This window comes from Oncorhynchus clarkii, chromosome 20, assembly GCF_045791955.1.
Source record: "Oncorhynchus clarkii lewisi isolate Uvic-CL-2024 chromosome 20, UVic_Ocla_1.0, whole genome shotgun sequence".
NCBI classification, from domain to species: Eukaryota; Metazoa; Chordata; class Actinopteri; order Salmoniformes; family Salmonidae; genus Oncorhynchus; species Oncorhynchus clarkii.
Window position 1 is genome coordinate 11,332,817 of NC_092166.1, and position 22,714 is coordinate 11,355,530.

The 22,714-nt window shown below is 41.3% G+C and overlaps 1 protein-coding gene across 1 annotated transcript; it reads left to right on the forward strand.

Moving 5' to 3' along the window:
* Positions 1-18: 18 nt before the first annotated feature.
* LOC139377261 (vesicle-trafficking protein SEC22b-B-like) lies at positions 19-12,868 on the forward strand. Its single transcript, XM_071120267.1, has 5 exons — positions 19-222; positions 7,904-8,013; positions 9,615-9,775; positions 10,260-10,406; positions 12,589-12,868. The coding sequence occupies exons 1-5, from the start codon at positions 148-150 to the stop codon at positions 12,741-12,743; spliced, it is 648 nt and encodes a 215-aa protein (XP_070976368.1). The 5' UTR covers positions 19-147; the 3' UTR covers positions 12,744-12,868.
* The last annotated feature ends 9,846 nt before the right edge of the window (positions 12,869-22,714 follow it).

Consider the following 22,714-nt stretch of genomic DNA (forward strand, 5'->3'; position numbering starts at 1 on the left):
TTCCGGCCAGCTCACACATCGAGCTCCCCTCCAGCGCGTCAGAATTGACAGCAGAAGCTACGCAGCCAAGTTTATATGAAGTTTTGGCATAGCCAGTAAACACCTACAACTCAACCTGTAGTGTGAATTTTAGAGATTTCGGTCAATATGGTTTTGCTGACAATGATCGCTCGGGTAGCAGATGGACTGCCGCTTGCTGCATCGATGCAAGAAGACGAGCAGGTTTGAATGAATAAAATGTGTTTCCTAGCTAACGTTAGCCCTCGATCACGGCTCGGTGTCATTACATTGCACATAAGTCATTTGACGAAGGCGTCTTCTGTATGTGGGTGCTCTGTCAATCTGAACATTTACACACAACGCTTGCGGTACAGTTTTTGGAAGCATAAGGACCTTGTCTTTCAAATCAGCTAGAAATAATATAACAAAAAATGGTTACATTGATACACATCTTGAAAGGGTTAGTGTTCCCACATGGCCATATCTCTATGGTACAGCGCAAGTTTACGGAAAACCTACTGAAGACAAGAGGCAACTGTGTTAATTAAAGTTAGCTATCTAGAAAATCAAATAAAGTTTAATTTGTCACATGCGCCGAATACAGTGGAATGCTTACTTACAAGCCCTTAACAAACAATGCAGTTTAAAGAAAACGAGTATTAAGTAAAAAATAGTTAAGTTAAAAATAACAAATAATTAAAGAGCAGCAGTAAAATAACAGTAGCGAGGCTATATACAGGGGGTACCGGCACAGAGTCGATGTGCGGGGGCACAGGCTAGTTGAGGTAATATGTACATGTAGGTAGAGTTAAAGTGACTATGCATAGATAATAGAGTAGCAGCAGCGTAAAAGAGGGGGACGACAACAATGCAAATAGTCTGGATAGACATTTGATTAGCTATTTAGGAGTCTTATGACCTGGGGGTAGAAGCTGTTAAGAAGCCTTTTGGACCTAGACTTGGTGCTTCGGTACCGCTTGCCGTGAGGTAGCAGAGAGAACAGTCTATGATTAGGGTGGCTGGAGTCTTTTTAGGGCCTTCCTCTGACACTGCCTAGTAAAGAGCTCCTGGATGACAGGAAGCTTGGCCCAGTGATGTGGAGGGCCGTAAGCACTACCCTCTGTAGTGCCTTGCGGTCAGAGGCCAAGCGGTTGCCAGCCATACCAGGCAGTGATGCAACCAGTCAGAATGCTCTCGATGATGCAGCTGTAGAACTATTTGAGGATCTGAGGACATATACCAAATCTTTTCAGTCTCCTGAGGGGCAATAGGCTTTGCGTGCCCTCTTCATGACTGTCTTGGTGTGTTTGGACCATGACAGTTTGTTGGTGATGTGACACCAAGGAACTTGAAGTTCTCAACCTGCTCCACTACAGCCCCGTTGATGAGAATGGGTGTGTGCTCAGTCCTCCTTTTGCTGTAGTCCACAATCATCTCCTTTGTCTTGTTCACGTTGAGGGAGAGGTTGTTGTCCTGTCTCATCTTTGTCGGTGATCAGGCCTACCGCTGTTGTGTCGTTGGCAAACTTAATGATGGTGTTGGAGTCGTGCCTGGCCATGCAGTCATGCGTGAACAGGAAGTGAGCACGCACCCCTGAGGGGCCCCCATGTTGAGGCTCAGCGTGGCGGATGTGTTGTTACCTGTCCTTACCACCTGGAGGTGGACCGTCGGGAAGTCCAGGATCCAGTTGCAGAGGGAGGTGTTTAGTCCCAGGGTCCTTAGCTTAGTGATGAGCTTTGAGGGTACTATGGTGTTGAACGCTGAGCTGTAGTCAATTAATAGCATTCTCACAAAGGTGTTATTTTTGTCCAGGTGGGAAAGGCTAGTGTGGCGTGCAATAGAGATTGCATCATCTGTGGATCTGTTGGGGCGGTATGCAAATTGGAGTGGGTCTAGGGTTTCTGGAAAAATGGTGTTGATGTGAGCCATGTCCAGCCTTTCAAAGCACTTCATGGCTACAGATGTGAGTGCTATGGGTCGGTAGTCATTTAGGCAGGTTACCTTAGTCCCTGTGCCCAGGAACACTATGGTGGTGTGTTTGAAACATGTTGGTATTACAGACTCGGTCACGGACAGGTTGAAAATATAAGTGAAGACACTTGCCAGTTGGTCAGTGCATGCTCGGAGTACAAGTCATGATAATCCGTCTGGCCCTGCGGCCTTGTGAATGTTGACCTGTTTAAAGGTCTTAAGCACATCGGCTACTGAGAGCGCGATCACACTGTCGTCTGGAACAGCTGATGGTCTCATGCATGCTTCAGTGTTGCTTGCCTCAAAGCGAGCATTGAAGTAATTTAGCTCGTCTGGTAGGCTCGTGTCACTGGGCAGCTAGCAGCTGTGCTTCCCTGTGTAGTCTGTAATAGTTTGCAAGCCCTGCCAAATCCGACGAGTGCTAGAGCCGGTGTAGTACGATTCAATCTTAGTCCTGTATTGATGCTTTGCCTTTTTTATCGTTGTTCGGAGGGCAGCTCCTTGAAAGCGACAGCTCTACCCTTTAGCTCAGTGCAGATGTTGCCTGTAATCCATGGCTTCTGGTTGGGGTACGTACAGTCACTGTGGGGATGACGTCATTGATGCACTTATTGATGAAGCCAGTGACTGATGTGGTGTACTCCTCAATGCCATCGGAAGAATCCAGGAAGATATTCCAGTCTGTGCTAGCAAAACAGTCCTGTAGCTTAGCATCTGCGTCATCTGACCACTTCTTTATTGACCGAGTCACTGGTGCTTCCTGCTTTTTTCTTGTAAGCAGGAATCAGTAGGATAGGATTATGGTCAGATTTTCTACATGGAGGGCGATGGAGTGCTTTGTACGCGTCTCTGTGTGTGGAGTAAAGGTGGTCTAGAGTTTTTTTTTCTTCCTCTTGTTGCCCACATAACATGCGGGTAGAAATGAGATAAAACGGATTCAAGTTTCCTGCATTAAAGTCCCCGGGCCACTAGGAGCGCTGCCTCTGGATGAGCCTTTTCCTGTTTGCTTATGGCCATATGCAGCTCATTGGTTGCGGTCTTAGTGCCAGCATTGGTTTGTGGTGGTAAATAGACAAACTCTCTTGGTAAATAGTGTGGTCTACAGCTTGTCATGAGATACTCTACCTCAGCCAAGCAAAACCTTGAGACTTCCTTACCATTAGATTTTGTGCACCAGCTGTTGATTACAAATATACACAGACCGCCACCCCTTGTATTACTGACGACGGCTGTTCTATCTTGCCGATGCAGCGTAAACCCCACCAGCTGTATGTTATTAATGTCGTCGTTCAGACACGACTCGTGTAAGATATTACAGTTTTTAATGTCCTATTGGTAGGATATTCGTGATTGTAGTTAATCTATTTTGTTGTTCAATGATTATACGTTGGCTAATAGGACTGATGGTAGAGGCAGATTACCCACTCGCTGTCGGATCCTTACAAGGCACCCCGACCTATGTCCCCGATATCTCCGTCTCTTTCTAATGTCAATCACAGGGATTTGGTTCTTGTCGGGTGTCTGAAGTAAATCCTTTGCGTCTGATATCTTGAAGCTCTTTTCAGTCATAAGACATTGTCAGAAACGTTATGTACAAAATAAGTTACAAATAACGCAACAAAATACACACAATAGCACAATTGTTTAGGAGACCGCAAAACGGCAGCCATCTACGGCGCCATTATTTATTATGCTCAGAACACCTGTGTGTAAGTGTGACTCAGGAAGTGGAAGCTGTATGGATTAGAGGTTGACCGATTATGATTTTTCAACACCGATTTATTCGAGGAACCAAAAAAAGCCGATTAATCGGCCAATTTGTATATTTGTAATAATTGCAATTACAACAATACTGAATGAACAATGAACCTTTTTATTTTAACTTAATATAATACATAAATAAAATCTATTTAGTCTCAAATAAATAATGAAACATGTTCAATTTGGTTTAAATAATGCGAAAAGAATGTAAAATTGCAATATATGCCTTGTAAAAAAGCTAATGTTTAAGTTCCTTTCCCAGAGCATGAGAACATGTGAAAGCTGGTGGTTCAATATTCCCAGTTAATAAGTTTTAGGTTGTAGTTATAGGAATTATGACGCGTCGACTATTTCTCTCTGTACCATTTCTATTTCATAAACCTTTGACTATTGGATGTTCTTGTATTCACTTTATTGCCAGCCTAATCTCGAGAGTTGATAGGCTTGAAGTCATAAACAGCGCTGTGCTTCAAGCATTGCTAAGAGCTGCTCGCAAATGCAGTAAAGTGCTGTTTGAATGAATGCTTACGAGCCTGCTGCTGCCTACCACCGCTCAGTCAAACTGCTGTATGAAATATCAAATTAATTATAATAAACACACAGAAATACGAGCCTTTGCTCATTAATATGGTCAAATCCGGAAACTATAATTTCGAAAACAAAACGTTTATTCTTTCAGTGAAATACGGAACCATGCCGTATTTTGTTGAGCGGGTGGCAACCCTAAGTCTAAATATTGCTGTTACATTGCACAACCTTCAATATTATGTAACATTTTGGCAAATTAATTACGGTCTTTGTTAGGAAGAAACAGTTCGCAACGATCCAAGTGACCCAAACTGTTGCATATACCCTGACTCTGCTTGCACTGAACGCAAGATAAGTGACAGAATTTCCCTAGTTAATATTGCCTGCTAACATGCATTTATTTTAACTAAATATGCAGGTTTAAAAATATATACTTCTGTGTTTTGATTTTAAGAAAGGCATTGATGTTTATGGTTAGGTAAATTTGTGCAATGAATGTGCCTTTTTCGCGAATGCACTTTTGTTAAATCATCAACCTTTTGGAAAAGTTGAAGTAGGCTGTGATTCGATGATAAATTAACAGGCACCGCATTGATTATATGCAACGCAGGACAAGCTAGTTAACCTAGTTAACATCATCAACCATGTGTAGTTAACTAGTGATTATGTGAAGATTGATGGTTGTTTTATAAGTTTAATGCTAGCTAGCAACTTACCTTGGCTCATTGCAGCCACAAGGTCCTTTTGTCGCTGCACTCGAGTAACAGGTGGTCACCCTGCCACACAGTTTTCTCATGGATTGTATTGTAATCGGCCATAATCGGCATCCAAAAAGGCCAATTACTGATTGTTATGAAAACTTGAAATCGGCCCTAATTAATCGGCCATGGATCTGTGCAAAACTGAGACAGTAAGTGTGTTTTTTATTTTTTATTTGAAAGATTCTTTCTCGCTGTTGAAAGATAAGGGCCATATGTTTCGAAAGCCATATTGCAAGCAATGATTATTGACGTTTCTAAGTGTTAAATCACAGCGTTGGGATTGTAGTTAACTTGAACCAGACTTGGGTGAAGCTTATGGCTGAGAACTCTAGGGAGAAGGCAGAATGATACCTGGAGTTTGAGAGCTACTCTATACAGTGCAATCGGAAAGTATTCAGACCCTTCACTTTGTCCACATTTTGTTACATTACAGCCTTATTCTGAATGGATCAAGTCATTTTTTCCCCTCATCAATCTACACACAATACCTCATAAAGACAAAGTTAAAACAGGTTATTAGACTTTAAAAAAAAAAAAATATTAAAAAGAAAAAGCAGAAATACCTTACTTACATAAGTATACCCTCAGAGCAAAAACCAAGCCATGAGGTCGAATTAATTGTCTGTAGAGCTCCGAGACAGGACTGTGTCGAGACACCGATCTGGGCAAGTTTACCAAAACATTTCTGCAGCATTGAAGGTCCCTAAGAACACAGTGGCCTCCATCGTTCTTAAATGGGAGAATGTTTGGAATCACCAAGATTCTTCGTAGACCTGGCCACCCGGCCAAACTGAGCAATCGGGGGAGAAGGGCCTTGGTCAGGGAAGTGAACCCAATCTCTGGAGAGACCTGAAATAGCTGTGCAGCGACGCTCCCCATCCAACCTGACGGAGCTTGAGATGATCTGCAGAGAAGAATGGGAGAAATTAATCAATCAAATGTATTTATAAAGCTCTTTTTACATCAGAAAATGTCACAAAGTGCTATACAGAAACCCAGTCTAAAACCCCAAAGAGCAAGCAACGCAAATGTAGAAGCACAGCGGCTAGGAAAAACTCCCTAGAAAGGCAGGAACCTACGAAGAAACTCCCCAAATACATGTGCCTAGTTTGTAGCGTCATACCCAAGACGACTCGAGGATGTAATCGCTGCTAAAGATGCTTCAACAAAGTACTGAGTAAAGGGTCTGAATACTTATGTAAATGTGATATGATTTTTTAATAAGTTATCAAAAAGTTCTAAAAGCTGTTTTTGCTTTGTCATTATGGTGTATTGTGTGTAGATTGATGGAGGGGACAATTTAATCAATTTTAGAATAAGGCTGTAACGTAACAAAGTGGAAACAGTGAAGGGGTCTGAAGACATTCCTGACTGCACTGTATATGCAAACGTATGTGGACACCCTTTTAAATGAGTAGATTTGGTTATTTCAGCCACACCCATTGCTGATAGTTGTTTGAGCGCACAGCCATGCAATCTCCATAGTCAAACATTGACAGTAATATGACCTTACTGAAGAGCTCCATGACTTTCAACGTGGCACCGTCATAGGATGCCACCTTTCCAACAAGTCAGTTAGTCAAATGTCTCCCCTGCTAGAGCTGCCCCAGTCAACTGTAAGGGCTGTTATTGTGAAGTGGAAATGTCTAGGAGCAACAACGGTTCAGCCGCGACGTGGCAGCCACACAAACTCACAGAACGGGACCGCCGAGTGTTGAAGCGTGTAAACATCGTCTGTCCTCGGTTACAACACTCACTACCGAGTTCCAACCTGCCTCTGGAAGCAACGTTCGTCTGGAACTTCATAAAATGGGTTTCCATTGCCGAGCAGCCGCACACAAGTCTAAGATCACCATACGCAATGCCAAGTGTCGGCTGGAGTGGTGTAAAGCTCGCCACCATTGGACTCTGGAGCAGGGGGAAATGCGTTCTCTGGAGTGATGAATCAGCATCACCATCTGGCAGTGCGACAGAATGAATCTGGTTTTGAGGGATGCCAGGAGAACACTACCTGCCCCAGTAGATAGTGCCAACTGTAAAGTTTGGTGGCGGAGGAATAATGGTCTGGGGATTCTTCATGGTTCGGGCTAGACCCTTAGTTCCAGTGAATGGAAATCTAAATGCTACAGCATAAAATAACATTCCAGACAATTCTGTGCTGCACAACTTTCTGACAACAGTTTGGGGAAGGCCTTTTCCTCTTTCAGCATGACAATGTCCCCATGCACAAAGCGAGGTCCATACAGAAATGGTTTGTTGATCGATGTGGAAGAACTTGACTGGCAGAGCCCAGACCTCGACTCCATGTAACACCTTTGGGATGAATTTAAACGGTGATTGCGAGATAGGCCTAATCGCCCAACCTCACTAATGCTCTTGTGGCTGAATGGCAGCAATGTTCTAACATCTAGTGGAAAGCCTTCTCAGGAGGACGGTTATAGCAGCAAAGGGAGACCAATTCCATATTAATGCCCATGATTTTGGAACGAGGTGGTCAACAAGCAGGTGTCCACATTGGTCATGTTAGTGTGTTTTAGTAGGCTATAGGTAAAGACCAGATTAAACTGAGAATAGTCTGAGTATATTATCAAGTGGTTGTCAAATTGTGAATGAGAGACTGATGAAGTGTGTGCAGATGTTCGATGAGCAGGTGTACACATACGTTTGGTCATGTAGCATACTTCCTAGCTAATTTAACTAGCTAGCTAGTTAGAAGGCTAAATCATGTTTGTAAAGTTAGCACGGCTAAGTTGTACCATATTCTGCTGAATACTACTAGCTAACATTTTATTTTCCCATTTGCGTTCTATCAGATATAGTGTAGCTGTTTGTTATAACTTCAAACGTGTTATTTTATACCCCTTTATCTCGCCTATGTTTAGTCAGGAAGAGACTTGCAACACTACCAGAGCCAGGCTAAGCAGCTCTGCCGCAAACTCAATGCCCAGAGCCCCAACAGATGTACCCTGGAGGCTGGGGTCATGTCTTTCCAGTAAGTATTGTTAGAAGTGGATTTTCTTAATATATTTTTTATATATCTTTTACATTTGTCTTAAATAATATCATAGTCACTACTGCATCCAGAGTGATATTGTTGGGGAGGGTTACTACACTGAACAAAAATATCAACGCAACATGTAAAGTGTTGGTTTCGTGAGCTGAAATAAACAAAAATCCCAGAATAGTTCCATACGCACAAAAAGCTTATTTCTGTCAAATTGTGTGCACAAATTTGTTTGCATCCCAGTTAGTGAGCATTTCTCCTTTGCCAAGATAATCCATCCACCTGACAGGTGGCATATCAAGAAGCTGATTATAAACAGCATGATCATTACACAGGTGCACCTTTTGCTGGGGACAATAAAAGGCCACTTGAAATGTACAGTTTTGTCACACAATACAATGCCACAGATGTTTTGAGGGCGTGTGCAATTAGCATGCTGACTGCATGAATATCTACCAGAGCTGTTTCTACATAATTTAATGTTAATTTCTCTACCATAAACTGCTTCCAATGTCATTTTGAAGAATTTGGCAGTATGTCCACCCAGCCTCAGAACCGCAAACCACACGTAACCACGCCAACCCAGGACCTCCACATCAGGCTTCTTCACGTGTGGGATCGTCTGAGGGGGGTTGCTGAGGAGTATTTCTGTCTGTAATAAAGCCCTTTTGTGGGGATAAACTCATTTTGATTGGCTGAGTCTGGCTCCCCAATGGGTGGGCCTGACTGCCAAGTTGGTGGGCCTATGCCCTCCAAGGCCCACCCATGGCTGCACCCCTGCCCAGTCATGTGAAATCCATAGATTAGGGCCTAAAGAATTTGTCAATTTAGTGAGTTCCTTTATATGAACTGTAACTCAGTAAAATCTTTGAAATTGTTGTTTATATTTTTGTTCAGTATAATAAGCTAATGAAGATGAATTTCTCTTTCACACACACAGCCAATAGGATCGTAGTTGGATGGACTCGACACACACACACTACAGGCTCTCCTAGGCTGAACATGCAAAATTGTACCAAAAAGTGACTTATTAATTGAGTAACTATTGACTAACTGATAATAACCAGGCTAATGAGGCCTTAAGAACACATCCTTGTGTAAATTTGAATAACCAGCATACTGAAAACACTAACACTAAGTAACATGATTAATCTTCTATGCACAATTGACATTTTATATTTTGCATACAGCCTAGCCACCATTCTATATTTACCAGTCAAGTAGCAGTCTTGTGTGATAATCAAAGGTGGAACTCTCTAGGACCTCCTCCTAAATCTGTGTTTATAATACTGTCATTATTATCTTTGTGTATTTCGTGGTATTGAGGAAGTTAAAGCGATGTTCCAATTTGTGTCCTCGCCGTTCATTTAGTATGCACTGCGGTGTGTCTGCTGTGTTATTCAGGGCCCAGAGTTGTTTTGTGAGTAAACTAGGCAAGACTGGTTATGTGGTCAGGAGTAACTCTGGAGACAATTACCCTTTTTACGATAACTCCCTAGCCTGTCACTGTACGGATGCTGTGGGTCTATGTGGAAATCTCAATCAATCACTATAACTCTGTTACTTTCCATTAATGTCTGTCTCCCCAGCTATGTATTAGAACATGGTGTGTGCTACTTGGCCTTGTGCGAAGCCGTGTTTCCCAAGAAGCTGGTCTTTGGGTACCTGGAAGACCTCCAGACAGAATTCCATGAGCAGCATGGAAAGAAAGTCCCCACAGTCTCCAGGCCGTACTCTTTCATTGAGTTTGGTGAGAGGTTGTTTTTTTTTCACTCATTATCGTCCCATTTTTAAGACATCCCAGGCAAACAAAAAGCATTTGGGAAATGTCCTTTCCTTCATAATGCCTTTCCTTAATCCACACTGATGTAAAAAACCAACAACTAAATAAGTCTGGCAAAAGCAAATTCCCTGCTATATTGCTTTCCCCCATTCCATATTTTTTGATTCAGTGCAGCAGAGACGAGTAGACAACTAGAGGATGCCACATTAGAGTAGGGTGTCAGGTAGCCTAGAGGTAAGAGTGTTGGGCCAGTAACCTGAAGGTCGCTGGTTCGAATCCCCAAGCCAACAAGGTGAAAAATCTGTCAATGTGCCCTTGAGCAAGGCACTTAACCCTAATTGCTCCTGTAAGTCTTTCTGGATAAGGTCTGCTAAATGACTCAATGTAATGGAGATGCACCATAAACCAACACTTAGTGTGTAATTGCGTCTCATCCTTCCTCTGTCCTCAGACACGTACATCCAGAAAACCAAAAAAACCTACATTGACAGCAGGGCACGGAGGAACCTGGGCAGCATCAACACAGAACTGCAGGATGTCCAGCGGATCATGGTGGCAAACATTGAAGAGGTCCTGCAACGAGGAGAGGCCCTATCAGGTCATTTATAATAATCATACCTCGTACAGTACACAGCCCTGGCATCAAACCCACCATACAGACATAAAATACACATCATTCATTTAAAAGGGATAGTTTAGCAGATGTTTTCATACATACAGTTGAAGTCAGAAGTTTACATACACTTAGGTTGGAGTCATTAAAACTCGTATTTCAACCACTCCACAAATTTCTTGTTAACAAACTATAGTTTTGGCAAACTTTGCATGAGACACAATTTTTCCAACAATTGTTTACAGACAGATTATTTCACTCACTCCACATAATTCACTCTATCACAATTCCAGTGGGTCAGAAGTTTACATACACTAAGGTGACTGTGCCTTTAAACGGCTTGGAAAATTCCAGAAAATTATGTCATGTCTTTAGAAGCTTTTGATAGGCTAATTGACATCATTTGAGTCAATTTGAGGTGTTCCTGTGGATGTATTTCAAGGCCGACCTTCAAATTCAGTGCCTCTTTGCTTGACATCATGGGGAAATCAAAATGAATCAGCTAAGACTTCAGAAAGAAAGTGAGACCTCCATAAGTCTGGTTCATCCTTGGGAGCAATTTCCAAATGCCTGAAGGTACCACGTTCATCTGTACAAACAATAGTACGCAAGTATAAACACCATGGGACCACGCAGCCGTCATACCTCTCAGGAAGGAGACGCGTTCTGTCTCCTAGAGATGAACGTGCTTTGGTGCAAAAAGTGAAAATCAATCCCAGAACAACAGCAAAGGACCTTGTGAAGATGCTGGAGGAAACAGGTACAAAAGTATCTATAGCCACAGTAAAACGAGTCCTATATCGACATAACCTGAAAGGCCGCTCAGCAAGGAAGAATCCACTGCTCCAAAACCGCCATAAAAAAGCCAGACTACGGTTTGCAACTGCACATGGGGACAAAGATCGTACTTTTTGGAGAAATGTCCTCTGGTCTGATGAAACAAAAATAGAACTCTTTGGCCATAATGACCATCGTTATGTTTGGAGGAAAAAGGGGGAGGCTTGCAAGCCCAAGAACACCATCCCAACCGTGAAGCACGGGGGTGGCAGCATCATGTTGTGGGGGTGCTTTGCTGCAGGAGGGACTGGTGCACTTCACAAAACAGAATATCATGAGGGGGGAAATTCAGTGGATATATTGAAGCAACATCTCAAGACATCAGTCAGGAAGTTAAAGCTTGAATGCAAATGGGTCTTCCAAATGGACAATGTCCCCAAGCATACTTCCAAAGTTGTGGCAAAATGGCTTAAGGACAACAAAGTCAAGGTATTGGAGTGGCCATCACAAAGCCCTGACCTCAATCCCATAGAAAATTTGTGGGCAGAGCTGAAAAAGTGTGCGTGAGCAAGGAGGCCTACAAACCTGACTCAGTTACACCAGCTCTGTCAGTAGGAATGGGCCAAAATTCACCCAACTTATTGTGGAAAGCTTGTGGAAGGCTACAGAAACATTTGACCCAAGTTAAACAATTTAAAGACAATGCTACCAAATACTAATTGAGTGTATGTAAACTTCTGACCCACTGGGAATTTGATGAAAAGAAATGAAAGCTGCAATAAATCATTCTCTCTACTATTATTCTGACATTTCACATTCTTAAAATAAAGTGGTGATCCTAACTGACCAAAGACAGGGAATTTGTACTAGGATTAAATGTCAGGAATTGTGAAAAACTGAGTTTAAATGTATTTGGCTAAGGTGTATGTAAACTTCTGACTTCAACTGTATAGTTGTCTAACATGGAGCTGGATCCATATTCAGTGACATCAGTTGTTGAATCGCAATATCTGTTAAACGGCAACCATCACTTTCATACATCAGTTATCACCAGCACAATACCAGTTTCAACATGTGAAAAAGGCACATTTCTAAGTTTTGTAGAATACTTTTTTTTTTAAAGTTCTATCTGATGACATCAAAGTTAAAACAGTGATGTTCCAAACACTGAGATTCACAGTTACATATACTCTCCCTTGTATTAGAAACTTGTTGCACATTTTGAAAATCCTAGTTCTTTAAAAACTTTTAGTCATACTTTCATGTCAGGAATTGCCCACCTTTCCTATTCATTTATGATTGAAGCCTGCATAAATTCACGTTTAGATATAATGCAGCTATTGGTTACATTACGGTCCTAAATATTAATCAGACATTTTTTTCCCTCCAGCTCTCGACACCAAAGCCAGCAATCTGTCCAGCCTTTCAAAGAAGTACCGCAGCGATGCCAAGTACCTCAACACCCGATCCACCTATGCTAAGATAGCAGCCGGGGCAGTCTTCTTCATTACCCTTATCGTCTATGTGCGTTTCTGGTGGATCTGATGCGTAAGGACTGTGAAAGAGGAGATAGTCTGGGTTCCCTTTGTAACCAAATATTAAAACTGTCAATTGTAATATATTAATGGTTTCTGTTAACAGCAAAGCTTAAGTTCCTACATGGGTGCCTTAGGGGGAGGGTGGGACCTTGTACACGGGTGCCTTAGGGGGAGGGTGGGACCTTGTACACGGGTGCCTTAGGGGGAGGGTGGGACCTTGTACACGGGTGCCTTAGGGGGAGGGTGGGACCTTGTACACGGGTGCCTTAGGGGGAGGGTGGGACCTGGTCTGTGTACTGGATGAGTGGATGGACTCATGTCTGTTTCAGCTGTGTGTCATGTCGAATATCTGTATGGACACATACTGACCTGTGGTTGCTAATGTGAGCGAGGTGTAGCTTTCTGTGCATTCATAGTGTTTGTATAATCCCATTCGCTGGAGTATAAAAGGGATTGAAAATGTGTTAGCAATGTTTACGTTACGAGGTGGGGGTTCTTTACCATGTCTCTGAAGGAAAATTCTATATGCAAATGGTCTTAAGTGTGAAACAACTTGTTACCGTGAGTTTATTGTTTACAAAACATACATAATCGTAAGTAATTATTTGTTCAAAGGTATATTTACTATCTTCTCAATGTTTATCAGAATAAAAAAATTGGAACACTACATGTTGAAATTAGAATTAACACTCCCAAAAAACATAGTCGCACGGTTAAACACACACACATGCTCATACTTGACATGCACACATGCTCATACTTGACATGCACACATGCTCATACTTGACATGCACACACATGCTCATACTTGACATGCACACATGCTCATACTTTACATGCACACACATGCTCATACTTGACATGCACACATGCTCATACTTGACATGCACACATGCTCATACTTGACATGCACACACATGCTCATACTTGACATGCACACACATGCTCATACTTGACATGCACACACATGCTCATACTTGACATGCACACATGCTCATACTTGACATGCACACATAAGCATGCAAGCCTCTTCAATGATCCAGTCGGTCACTAGGTCTGCGCCACAAGATTCTCCTGCAAAACAAAAGGCACCAATGAAATGATCAGAATCCCCATTTGTACAACACTATTTACCATCATAGACTACTTCATCCAAACGTATGCCTGGAACTTTTGAGTTTTCAAACATATTGTCAAGATAAGTGTGACAAAGTGCAGTTTATGTTTGATAGTGGTCTCACATCATTGTAGGTCAAATATGCAGTTAATCTTTGAAGAGTCAATCCAGGTTACAAAGTCTATCATATTTCTGATGAAATAAATAATGAAGGATTTGGGGACAGTGCAGCTGGTTTGAGCAATGACAAGATGCTAGAAAATAAAAAAAGTAGACAAAATCAAAACCCAACACTTACCTAGTGACAAGAAGATGTGTCTGACAATCCCTGGTCCCACATGCACATCTAAGGAACAGTCAATGCCACAAAGCACTAAATACTGTAGATAATCACAGATGCACAATCTAATTGACATTGGAGGGTTGAAAAACATTGCCACAGCACACACACACACAAAGCTCGACATCGTTCATGTACGTTAATCGTTCAGGTTCTGAGACATTTGTAAGCTAACCATTATATCGTGGGCAGCCACCTCCTGGAAATCAGAGATGGAAATATAGATAATTTTAGGTGTCAGGGAAAATGTATGGAGTAAAAATAACATTTTCTTTAGGAATGTAGTGAAGTAAAATTAGTCAAAAATATAAATATTAAAGTAAAATACAGAAAACAACTTAAGTAGTACTTTAAAGTATTTTTACTTAAGTACTTTACACCACTACTTAACCCCCCCACAACAACTGTCTCACGGGTGCCCAGTGTGGCAGCCACCTGCTCCAACCTGTGTAAGTACAGTATGTGTGTCTTCCAGAAGGATTGGGATAAAGCAGAAACATTTCAAATTTCCTTTGGATCTTGTGTACAATTGATGAATAAATTGATCTAAATCTACTTTTGGTATTGAGAGATGGAATGGGTTCATTCACCAGCAGAATGAAGAGGCTTGTGACTTTCTCTGTGAGAGCCAAGTTCTGTTTGGTAGGGATCAGCCCAGTGCCGTACCTTTAAAGAAGAGATGCTAATGTTAGACATCATCATCATCACTCTGTAGTAAACCTGTGTTACCACATGTTCATTTTAGATGACAGAGAAGTTTCCTATGGGTGCAGGGGACCTGAGTTCGAATTCAGAAGGTCACAGTGATACAGTTTCTCAAGTAGTTGACCTGTGCTGTGGGCTCTGAAGCCATCCTTCTCATCCAGATCACAGATCTTTTGAGCAAGCTCTCTGATGTTACGGTTCAGCTTATTGTACCCGTGGAGACTGCAGGTAAACAACTAGTCCCGAATGTGATTATGCTTTCCATTGCCTGTATAGCATAGTCACGCATTTTTATATGGAAAAATAACGAAACATCCCTTGTCTGCCATGAATGTTGAATACAATTTAATTTGAACTTACTGTCGATTATCCATGGGGTTGGTTCTTATTCGGGTCGAAATTTGAGACAAAATATCCACAGGAAGTAGTATTAAAAACAAACCGATTTTAAAACGCAGGTCTCTGTGTCTGGCAATCAATATTTGTTTGCTCATCACTTAAGGCAGTGTTTCCCAACTCCTTGAGTACCATCAACAGCACACGTTTGTTGTTGCAAAACTGACCTAATTCAACTCATTGAGGGCTTGATGATTAGTTTACAAGTTCCGTCTGTGTGCTTGTCCTGGGTGACAATATTGTGTGCTGTTGGTGCTACTCAAGGACTGGAGTTTGGAAAAACTGACCTGAGGCACATGCACAAGACAGAAATACATGCACACGATGCATGCATACTAATCTAAGTCGTGCATGTGTTTACTAATCTAAGTCATGCATGTGTTTACTAATCTAAGTCGTGCATGTGTTTACTAATCTAAGTCGTGCATGTGTTTACTAATCTAAGTCGTGCATGTGTTTACTAATCTAAGTCGTGCATGTGTTTACTAATCTAAGTCGTGCATGTGTTTACATGGTTTTGCACATGTGCCTGCTGATAAAAATCTCAATGGCAGTACCGGCGCTCTAAAAAGTTAGGTAAACAAAACTTTCCTGTAGACATTATATGTCAAATTTCGACCAGCAGAAGGACCAACTGCACAGACAACAGGTAGAGTAAGTTCAAATGTCATTTTATTCAACATTCTGGCTTGTAAGGAAAGTTTTTGCAGTGCTTAGTTTCAGGCCTTGTCAACAGAAAGCTGGAATCACAGTCTGATTTATCAGCCTAGTAAACAAGCACCTAGGTTGCTTAAACATCAGACTGTTACCATGGTTACCCCATGGATATTCAGTCTGAAAGAAGTCGTGTTTGCAAGAATCACTACAAGGAAGAATGTTGGTCCTTTTGAGGATAGGAAGTGGAGAGAAAATATCTACAGGAATGTTTTGTTTACACGACTTTTGCGGTGCAGTTAGGTTCTGTAGTGGTCATTCAATCTTCTCGGAGTAACAGTTGGGATAATGGGACAATTCGGAGTACAGTGCATTTCTCATTCCTGGATTGAGGTAAAGTTTATCTCATACCGGCTCCATGGTGTCCTAATATACACTGGAAGAACTGTCTGGTGGTTATCAGACAGCATTATGGGGTTCTCTATCAAAAGCGCAACCTTTTGAAAAATATTTTTATGTTGCTAATATATGGTTGGATCTCTGTCGACATTGAGGCTATCATTAAAGATAATCCTATCTGTGCTATCATCTAACTCAAATGAAGCCTGTAGGTTAGCCAGCAGATCTGACCCACTTGTTTACAGCTGCACTAGTCTTGGACAGCCTTCCAGTGTATATTAGGACACGATGGAGCCGGTATGAGATATGGCCTCAAAAGGTACCTCAATCCAGGAATGAGAAATGCACTGTACTCCGAATTCTCTCATTATCCCAACTGTTACTCCGAGAAGATTGAACGACCACTAAAAAGTAGCAGTATTTCAATCTTCTTGATGGAGCAATGTGGATAAAGGTCAAATTTAGTACAGTAACATATCCCATACCTACATTGAGGTTTGTTTTCTGACCCATATCTCGCTCTGGCTCCACGGTGTCTTAATGTAACTATGATTGCGTTCAGACCCCAGTGCAGCTCAGTGTAAACAAGCCTAATGGTACTTGGGTCGGTATCTTCTGGAAACTACAATGTGCAAAAATGAACACAACATGTAACAATTTCAAAGACTTTACTGAGTTACAGTTCATATATGGAAATCAGGCAATTGAAATAAATTAATCAGGCCCTAATCTATGGATTTCACATGACTGGGAATACAGATATGCATCCAATGGCTAGCTAGTTAGCGAGGTGCGCGCTAATAGCGTTTCAATTCGTGACGTCACTTGCTCTGAGACTTTGAAGTAGTTGTTTCCTTGCTCTACAAGGGCTGTGGTTTTTGTGGAGCGGTAGGTAACGATTCTTCATGAGAGGCAGTTGTTGATGTGTGCAGAGGGTTCCTGGTTCGAGCCCAGGGAGGTGCGTGGAGAGGGACGGAAGCAAAATTGGAACATTTCTGGGATATTTTATTTCAGCTCATGAAACATGGGACCAACACTTTACATGTTGTGTTTATATTTTTGTTCAGTATATATGTAAAATCCACTGGTGAATAAATTTGTAGAGAGCAGAGATTAGACTTCATGATGACATAGACCTAATATGAGAGACTGCTACACTGCAGACAGACAGTCAATGTTAACATGCCGATCCAGCAGGTGTAAATCAATTTAAAGTTTTATTGAGGCCCAAGTTCCAAAACAATATGAAGAAAAAGTTGACTGAAACCATAGACATCACATCATTGTATCTGTCCCATTACGGTGTCAGTGAGAGTATGGGCAGTGCCATTGGCAGAGGCCATCTCCATTTTGAAGTAGTCAATTTTATTCTGACTACTTGAGGGGCAGGTAGTTTGAGCCAAGTGTACATAAAGAACCTCAGAAAGTGCCCCCAGGAATACATCTCTCTACATTTGCATCTCTGTTGACAGAGCAGACTGGTCTCAGACTAGACATAACATAGTAAATGTAAATCTGGGACACTTAAATTAGTATGATGTTACATTTGGTATGTTTACATAAGACAGAAGGTTACTCAAGGCAAAAACGCAAACGTCTAGCAACCCAAAAGTTGCATATTCGAATCTCATCACAGACAACTTTAGCATTTTATCTATTTAGCAACTATGCAACTTCTTACTACTTTTTAGTTACTACTTAGCATGGTGTACATCTACAAATTAATATATACCATACAAAGGGTAATTTATCATACTAAGTGGAATGTCTCGAAATGTACACACAGAATAATACGAAATGCTCTGAGACCACATTGGAGCGAGAAATGGGGCAACTATCAAGTGTTTCTGCCACAAGTCTGCTAGAGTGAGACAAGGAGAGTGAGAGACACTTATTCGAATGAGTTGTCCTCATCATGTTCCCCCGCTCACCTCTCCAATTGAATCCTACCACAGGTAAAGTTGCGACTGTGCTTACCTTCATTCTGAACACGTTTGGGTCAAGATTGCGCGACAGCAAGTAACGTTACACTTCTAAAGAAGTGAATAAGGTAATGAAGTTTATCTGCAAGTCTTATAGCTTATGTTGTTACATTGTATTTACAATATTGTTACATTGTTGTTTGCTACATTATTATGTTGTGACATTGTGTTGTTTCATGGTGTTTCCAGCTACATTGTAGGTTATTCAGAATGTTACACTGTAGACTACAGTCACAGATTGAGAAGAATCGTTGCTACAGTAACATAACATGTAGCCTAGCCAGGACGTTTTGCAGATAAAAATGTCAGCCTACAGCTACAATTCTACAGATTGTGGAATTAATATTTTGTTTTGCCCTTAATTCACGTGAAGAAAAAATTACTTTAAATCAAACAAAGTGACAATTTGACAGCGCCCCAGTTACTGCAACATATCTTTTAAAAAATAGAGAGAAGTAACATTAGAGAGCTGTCAATTGGGGTCTAGTGGAAGTAGCTGCTATGCAACCAAACAAGTTTGTTGGAACATTTGGTGTTAGTTATATAACAGTCGAATGTCCCAACAAGCTGGTTTGGTTGCATCACGGCTAAAGTGGAAGGAGCCCCGGAGACCCTTTCAGCCATCCAAAAAGAGTAAAGATGAAGCTGCACTGAATGTCTCCCCTATTCTTTTTATGTTGGGCCTTCACCTCTTGGTTAACGTTACACATATCAGGCTCATTTTCTCAGGTCTATCCTCTTACTCAATCGGATTTGTTCTCTGCTAAACAAACTCCCATCAAAGTCAATAGGTGCACTGTTGATATGTATACCCCCATTGCTCTTAGAAAAGTATCCACATCAGCATTTGGACTTAGAGCTGTTGATATATATCCCCCATTGCTCTTAGAAAATAATCCACATCAGCATTTGGATTTAGGTTTCTCTTCTGCCCTGAATATACAGGTATGTGACAGGCCCATAGGTAGTTAGCAGTAGCTCTGTACTCGTGACATAGTTAAACAATCTTGTTTGACCGGTTTTTGTTCAGTCATAGTATAGATCTGGGCAAACGCATACAAATGACTTCAAATCCAGAAAAACGTCTTTCACTTCCTCTGCTTGTAGAACCTATGTGTCGGGTGTTTTTCCTTTCACGTGTGTGTGTGTGTGTGTGCGTGTGTGCGTACATGACTGTCGTCTGTCTGTCTGTCTGTCTGTCTGTCACCCCAGTAATTGAGTGAAGCCTATGTTTGGGATGATCTGAGGGAGACACTGCCAAGAACTCAACCTGTTTGCATCTGTGTTTGGGATGAATTACCAACAAGATTTTCAGTGGATTTTAATAATACAGTGGGGCAAAAAAGTATTTAGTCAGCCACCAATTGTGCAAGTTCTCCCACTTAAAAAGATGAGAGAGGCCTGTAATTTTCATCATATGTACACTTCAACTATGACAGACAAAATGAGAGAAAAAAATACAGAAAATCACATTGTAGGATTTTTTATGAATTTATTTGCAAATTATGGTAGAAAATAAGTAAAAAATCACACCAGATACTGACATTTTTGCTGATCCACACCCCTACCTTTAAAAAAAAAAGGTATCTGTATTTCCAGCCATGTGAAATCCAAAGATTAGAATTAATTTCAATTGACAGATTTTCTTCAACTCTTTGAAATTGTTGCATGTTGCGTTTATATTTTTGTTAATTGTATATTCCTTTGCTGTGATGATTTATTTGATGAATTACTGTCTTTCACTTTTGTCTCACAACCTATTTAGCTTTCCTGTGTTCTGCTCCCATTCATCACCTGGAGGAGAACCATCTTGCTGCAGTTTGAATTAGCCCCTGACCTCACTATTTAGACATTGGGACCATGTCTTTTTTTTGTGGATTTTGTCTTACACAGTCTAGTGCATTTTAGAGTTGAAGAACACCAACTACAGACACATGTGCTTGTTTGTATCACGACACAAGGCGAGACCCAGATGCAGACACATTAAATTATAATCCAAGGGATAGACAAAAGGCAGGTCGGGGACAGGCCAGAGGTCATAGTCAGGGCAGAGTCCAAAACGGTACAGGGCGGCAGGCAGGCTCGAGGTCAGGGGCAGGCAGAGTGGTCAGGCAGGCGGGCTCAGAGTCAGGACAGGCAAGGGTCAAAACCAGGAGGACGAGGAAAAAGAGAGACTAGGAAAAACCAGGAGCTGAGAGAAAACCGCTGGTTGACTTGGCAAACAAGACGAACTGGCACGACTGGGGGAAAACAGGAGCTGAGAGAAAAACGCTGGTTGACTTGGCAAACAAGACGAACTGGCACATACAGACAGAAGACACAGGTATAAATACCCAGGGGATACGTGGGGAAGATGGGTAACACCTGGAGGGGGGTGGAGACAAGCACAAGGACAGGTGAAACGGATCAGGGTGTGACAGTTCGAGCATCTTGAAGACTAAATTCAATGTGGAATCAGTTTAACTGGTGACAAACAGCTAATTTTACTATGGTAACATGCAGTGGGGAGAATTCCAGTTGTCCCCGTCAGAAGCCAAGCTTTTGTCATAAAGTTCTCGTCTCTCGACCACACAAGCTTTAGATTGCATTTGGCTATGGCACTCGTCTCTCTTGACATCAGTCATCTACATTGGTGACCAGGGTGGAATCCTTTTGATACACCTATGAGGCCTGGACACACAAATGATCCTAGAGAGAAGGGGGAACACTGAAGCATGCGTTGATGACAGTTCTACAGTCTCCATCAGAGGCCCAGGCTTTTGGCATAGATGGTGAAGCTCTCATTTCTGGACCGCAACAAATTGTAAGATTGTGCTCTCCATGCCACTTGATATACATTGATTGGAATGTTACACTATATTTTGATTCTTCAAATATTGCCTGAGACACCTTTGTTATTTGTCTCCATACTCAATAAAATGGTCAAATACTATTTGTGATTGTGTTCTTTATTCAAATGTATCTGCATGAAACGCACATCATGGAAAACATGTCTCACACTCCGTCATAGTAAAAAGAATTCATTCATTGGCAAGATTTTAGCACCATCAACTTTTACAAGGTTAGTGGGAAAGTTACTAATTCAAACCACCTAAATGCTCACAGACCTAAAATGTTGTATTTTTGAACTCAAACATTCATTTCCCAAATGCTTTTTCTATAATCCCACAGGATATTCATCATTCTCCATACCTTATATTCCAATGCATCCAACAGTATGCATGCTGACCACTGATTATCGTATTTCAGAGCACATTGTACAACTGCTTTTAGAGAGCATTGTATCGCAAGGTATGCTATATGTGTAGGCTATGCCATATTGGCTAATTTGCAGATGCAGCTGTCATTTTTAAACCTTCATTCTAGGATACATGACACACATCATTCTATCTACATGCTTTTATTTGGGTTTCTATGCAAAGAATATGATTGAAAATGTCTTTAAGACTGTAGCAAGTTACTTGAAATGAGATCGGGTGCACAGACGCTAGGTGAAAAATTCATTTGAATCCAATTTGTAACAATAAAATGTGAAGAAATCCAAGGGGGTGTGTAGACTTTCTATAGTGACCGTTAGTATTGGGATAATATTGTGAGGTCCCTGACAATTCCCAGCTTTACTTTTGATCTTTCTTGTTTTTAGGTTTGTTTGGTATTTTGTAAGCTTCAAATGTCACAGCTAACAGGAGATGAAACATGATAGTGATATAAATGGTTTGTCTAGGTACAAACAGAGGCACACGGGAAATGAAAAGGAAAACATACCCAAACTGAAATGCTCCAAACGTGACAGTGCTACACAATTAGCAAACAAGGGAAGTTCACTTACTCTATATGCACAACAATCTATCAGACAATATACATCTACAGTGCCTATAGAAAGTCTACTTCCCCTTGAACTTATTTGAGGTGGAATTGAAATACATTTAATTGTACTTTTTATCATTAATCCACACAAAATACTGCATAATGTCAAAGTGAAAAGAAAATTATACATATTTTTTACAAATTAATAACAATTAAATAACTAAAATAGTAATTGTTTAAGTATTTGCCTTTGTTTAGGCAAGTCTAAATTAGTTCAGAAGTAAAATTTGGCATATCAAATCACACATCAGTGGTACGTGCATATGTATTCACCCCCTTTGCTATGAAGCACCTAAATAAGATCTGGTGCAACCAATTACCTTCAGAAGTCAGGCCACCTGTGTGCAATCTAAGTGTCACATGATCTGTCACATGATCTCAGTATATATACACCTGTTCTGAAAGGCCCCAGAGTCTGCAACACCACTAAGCAAGGGGCACCACCAAGCAAACGGCACCATGAAGACCAAGGAGCTCTCCAAACAGGTCAGGGACAAAGTTGTGGAGAAGTACAGATC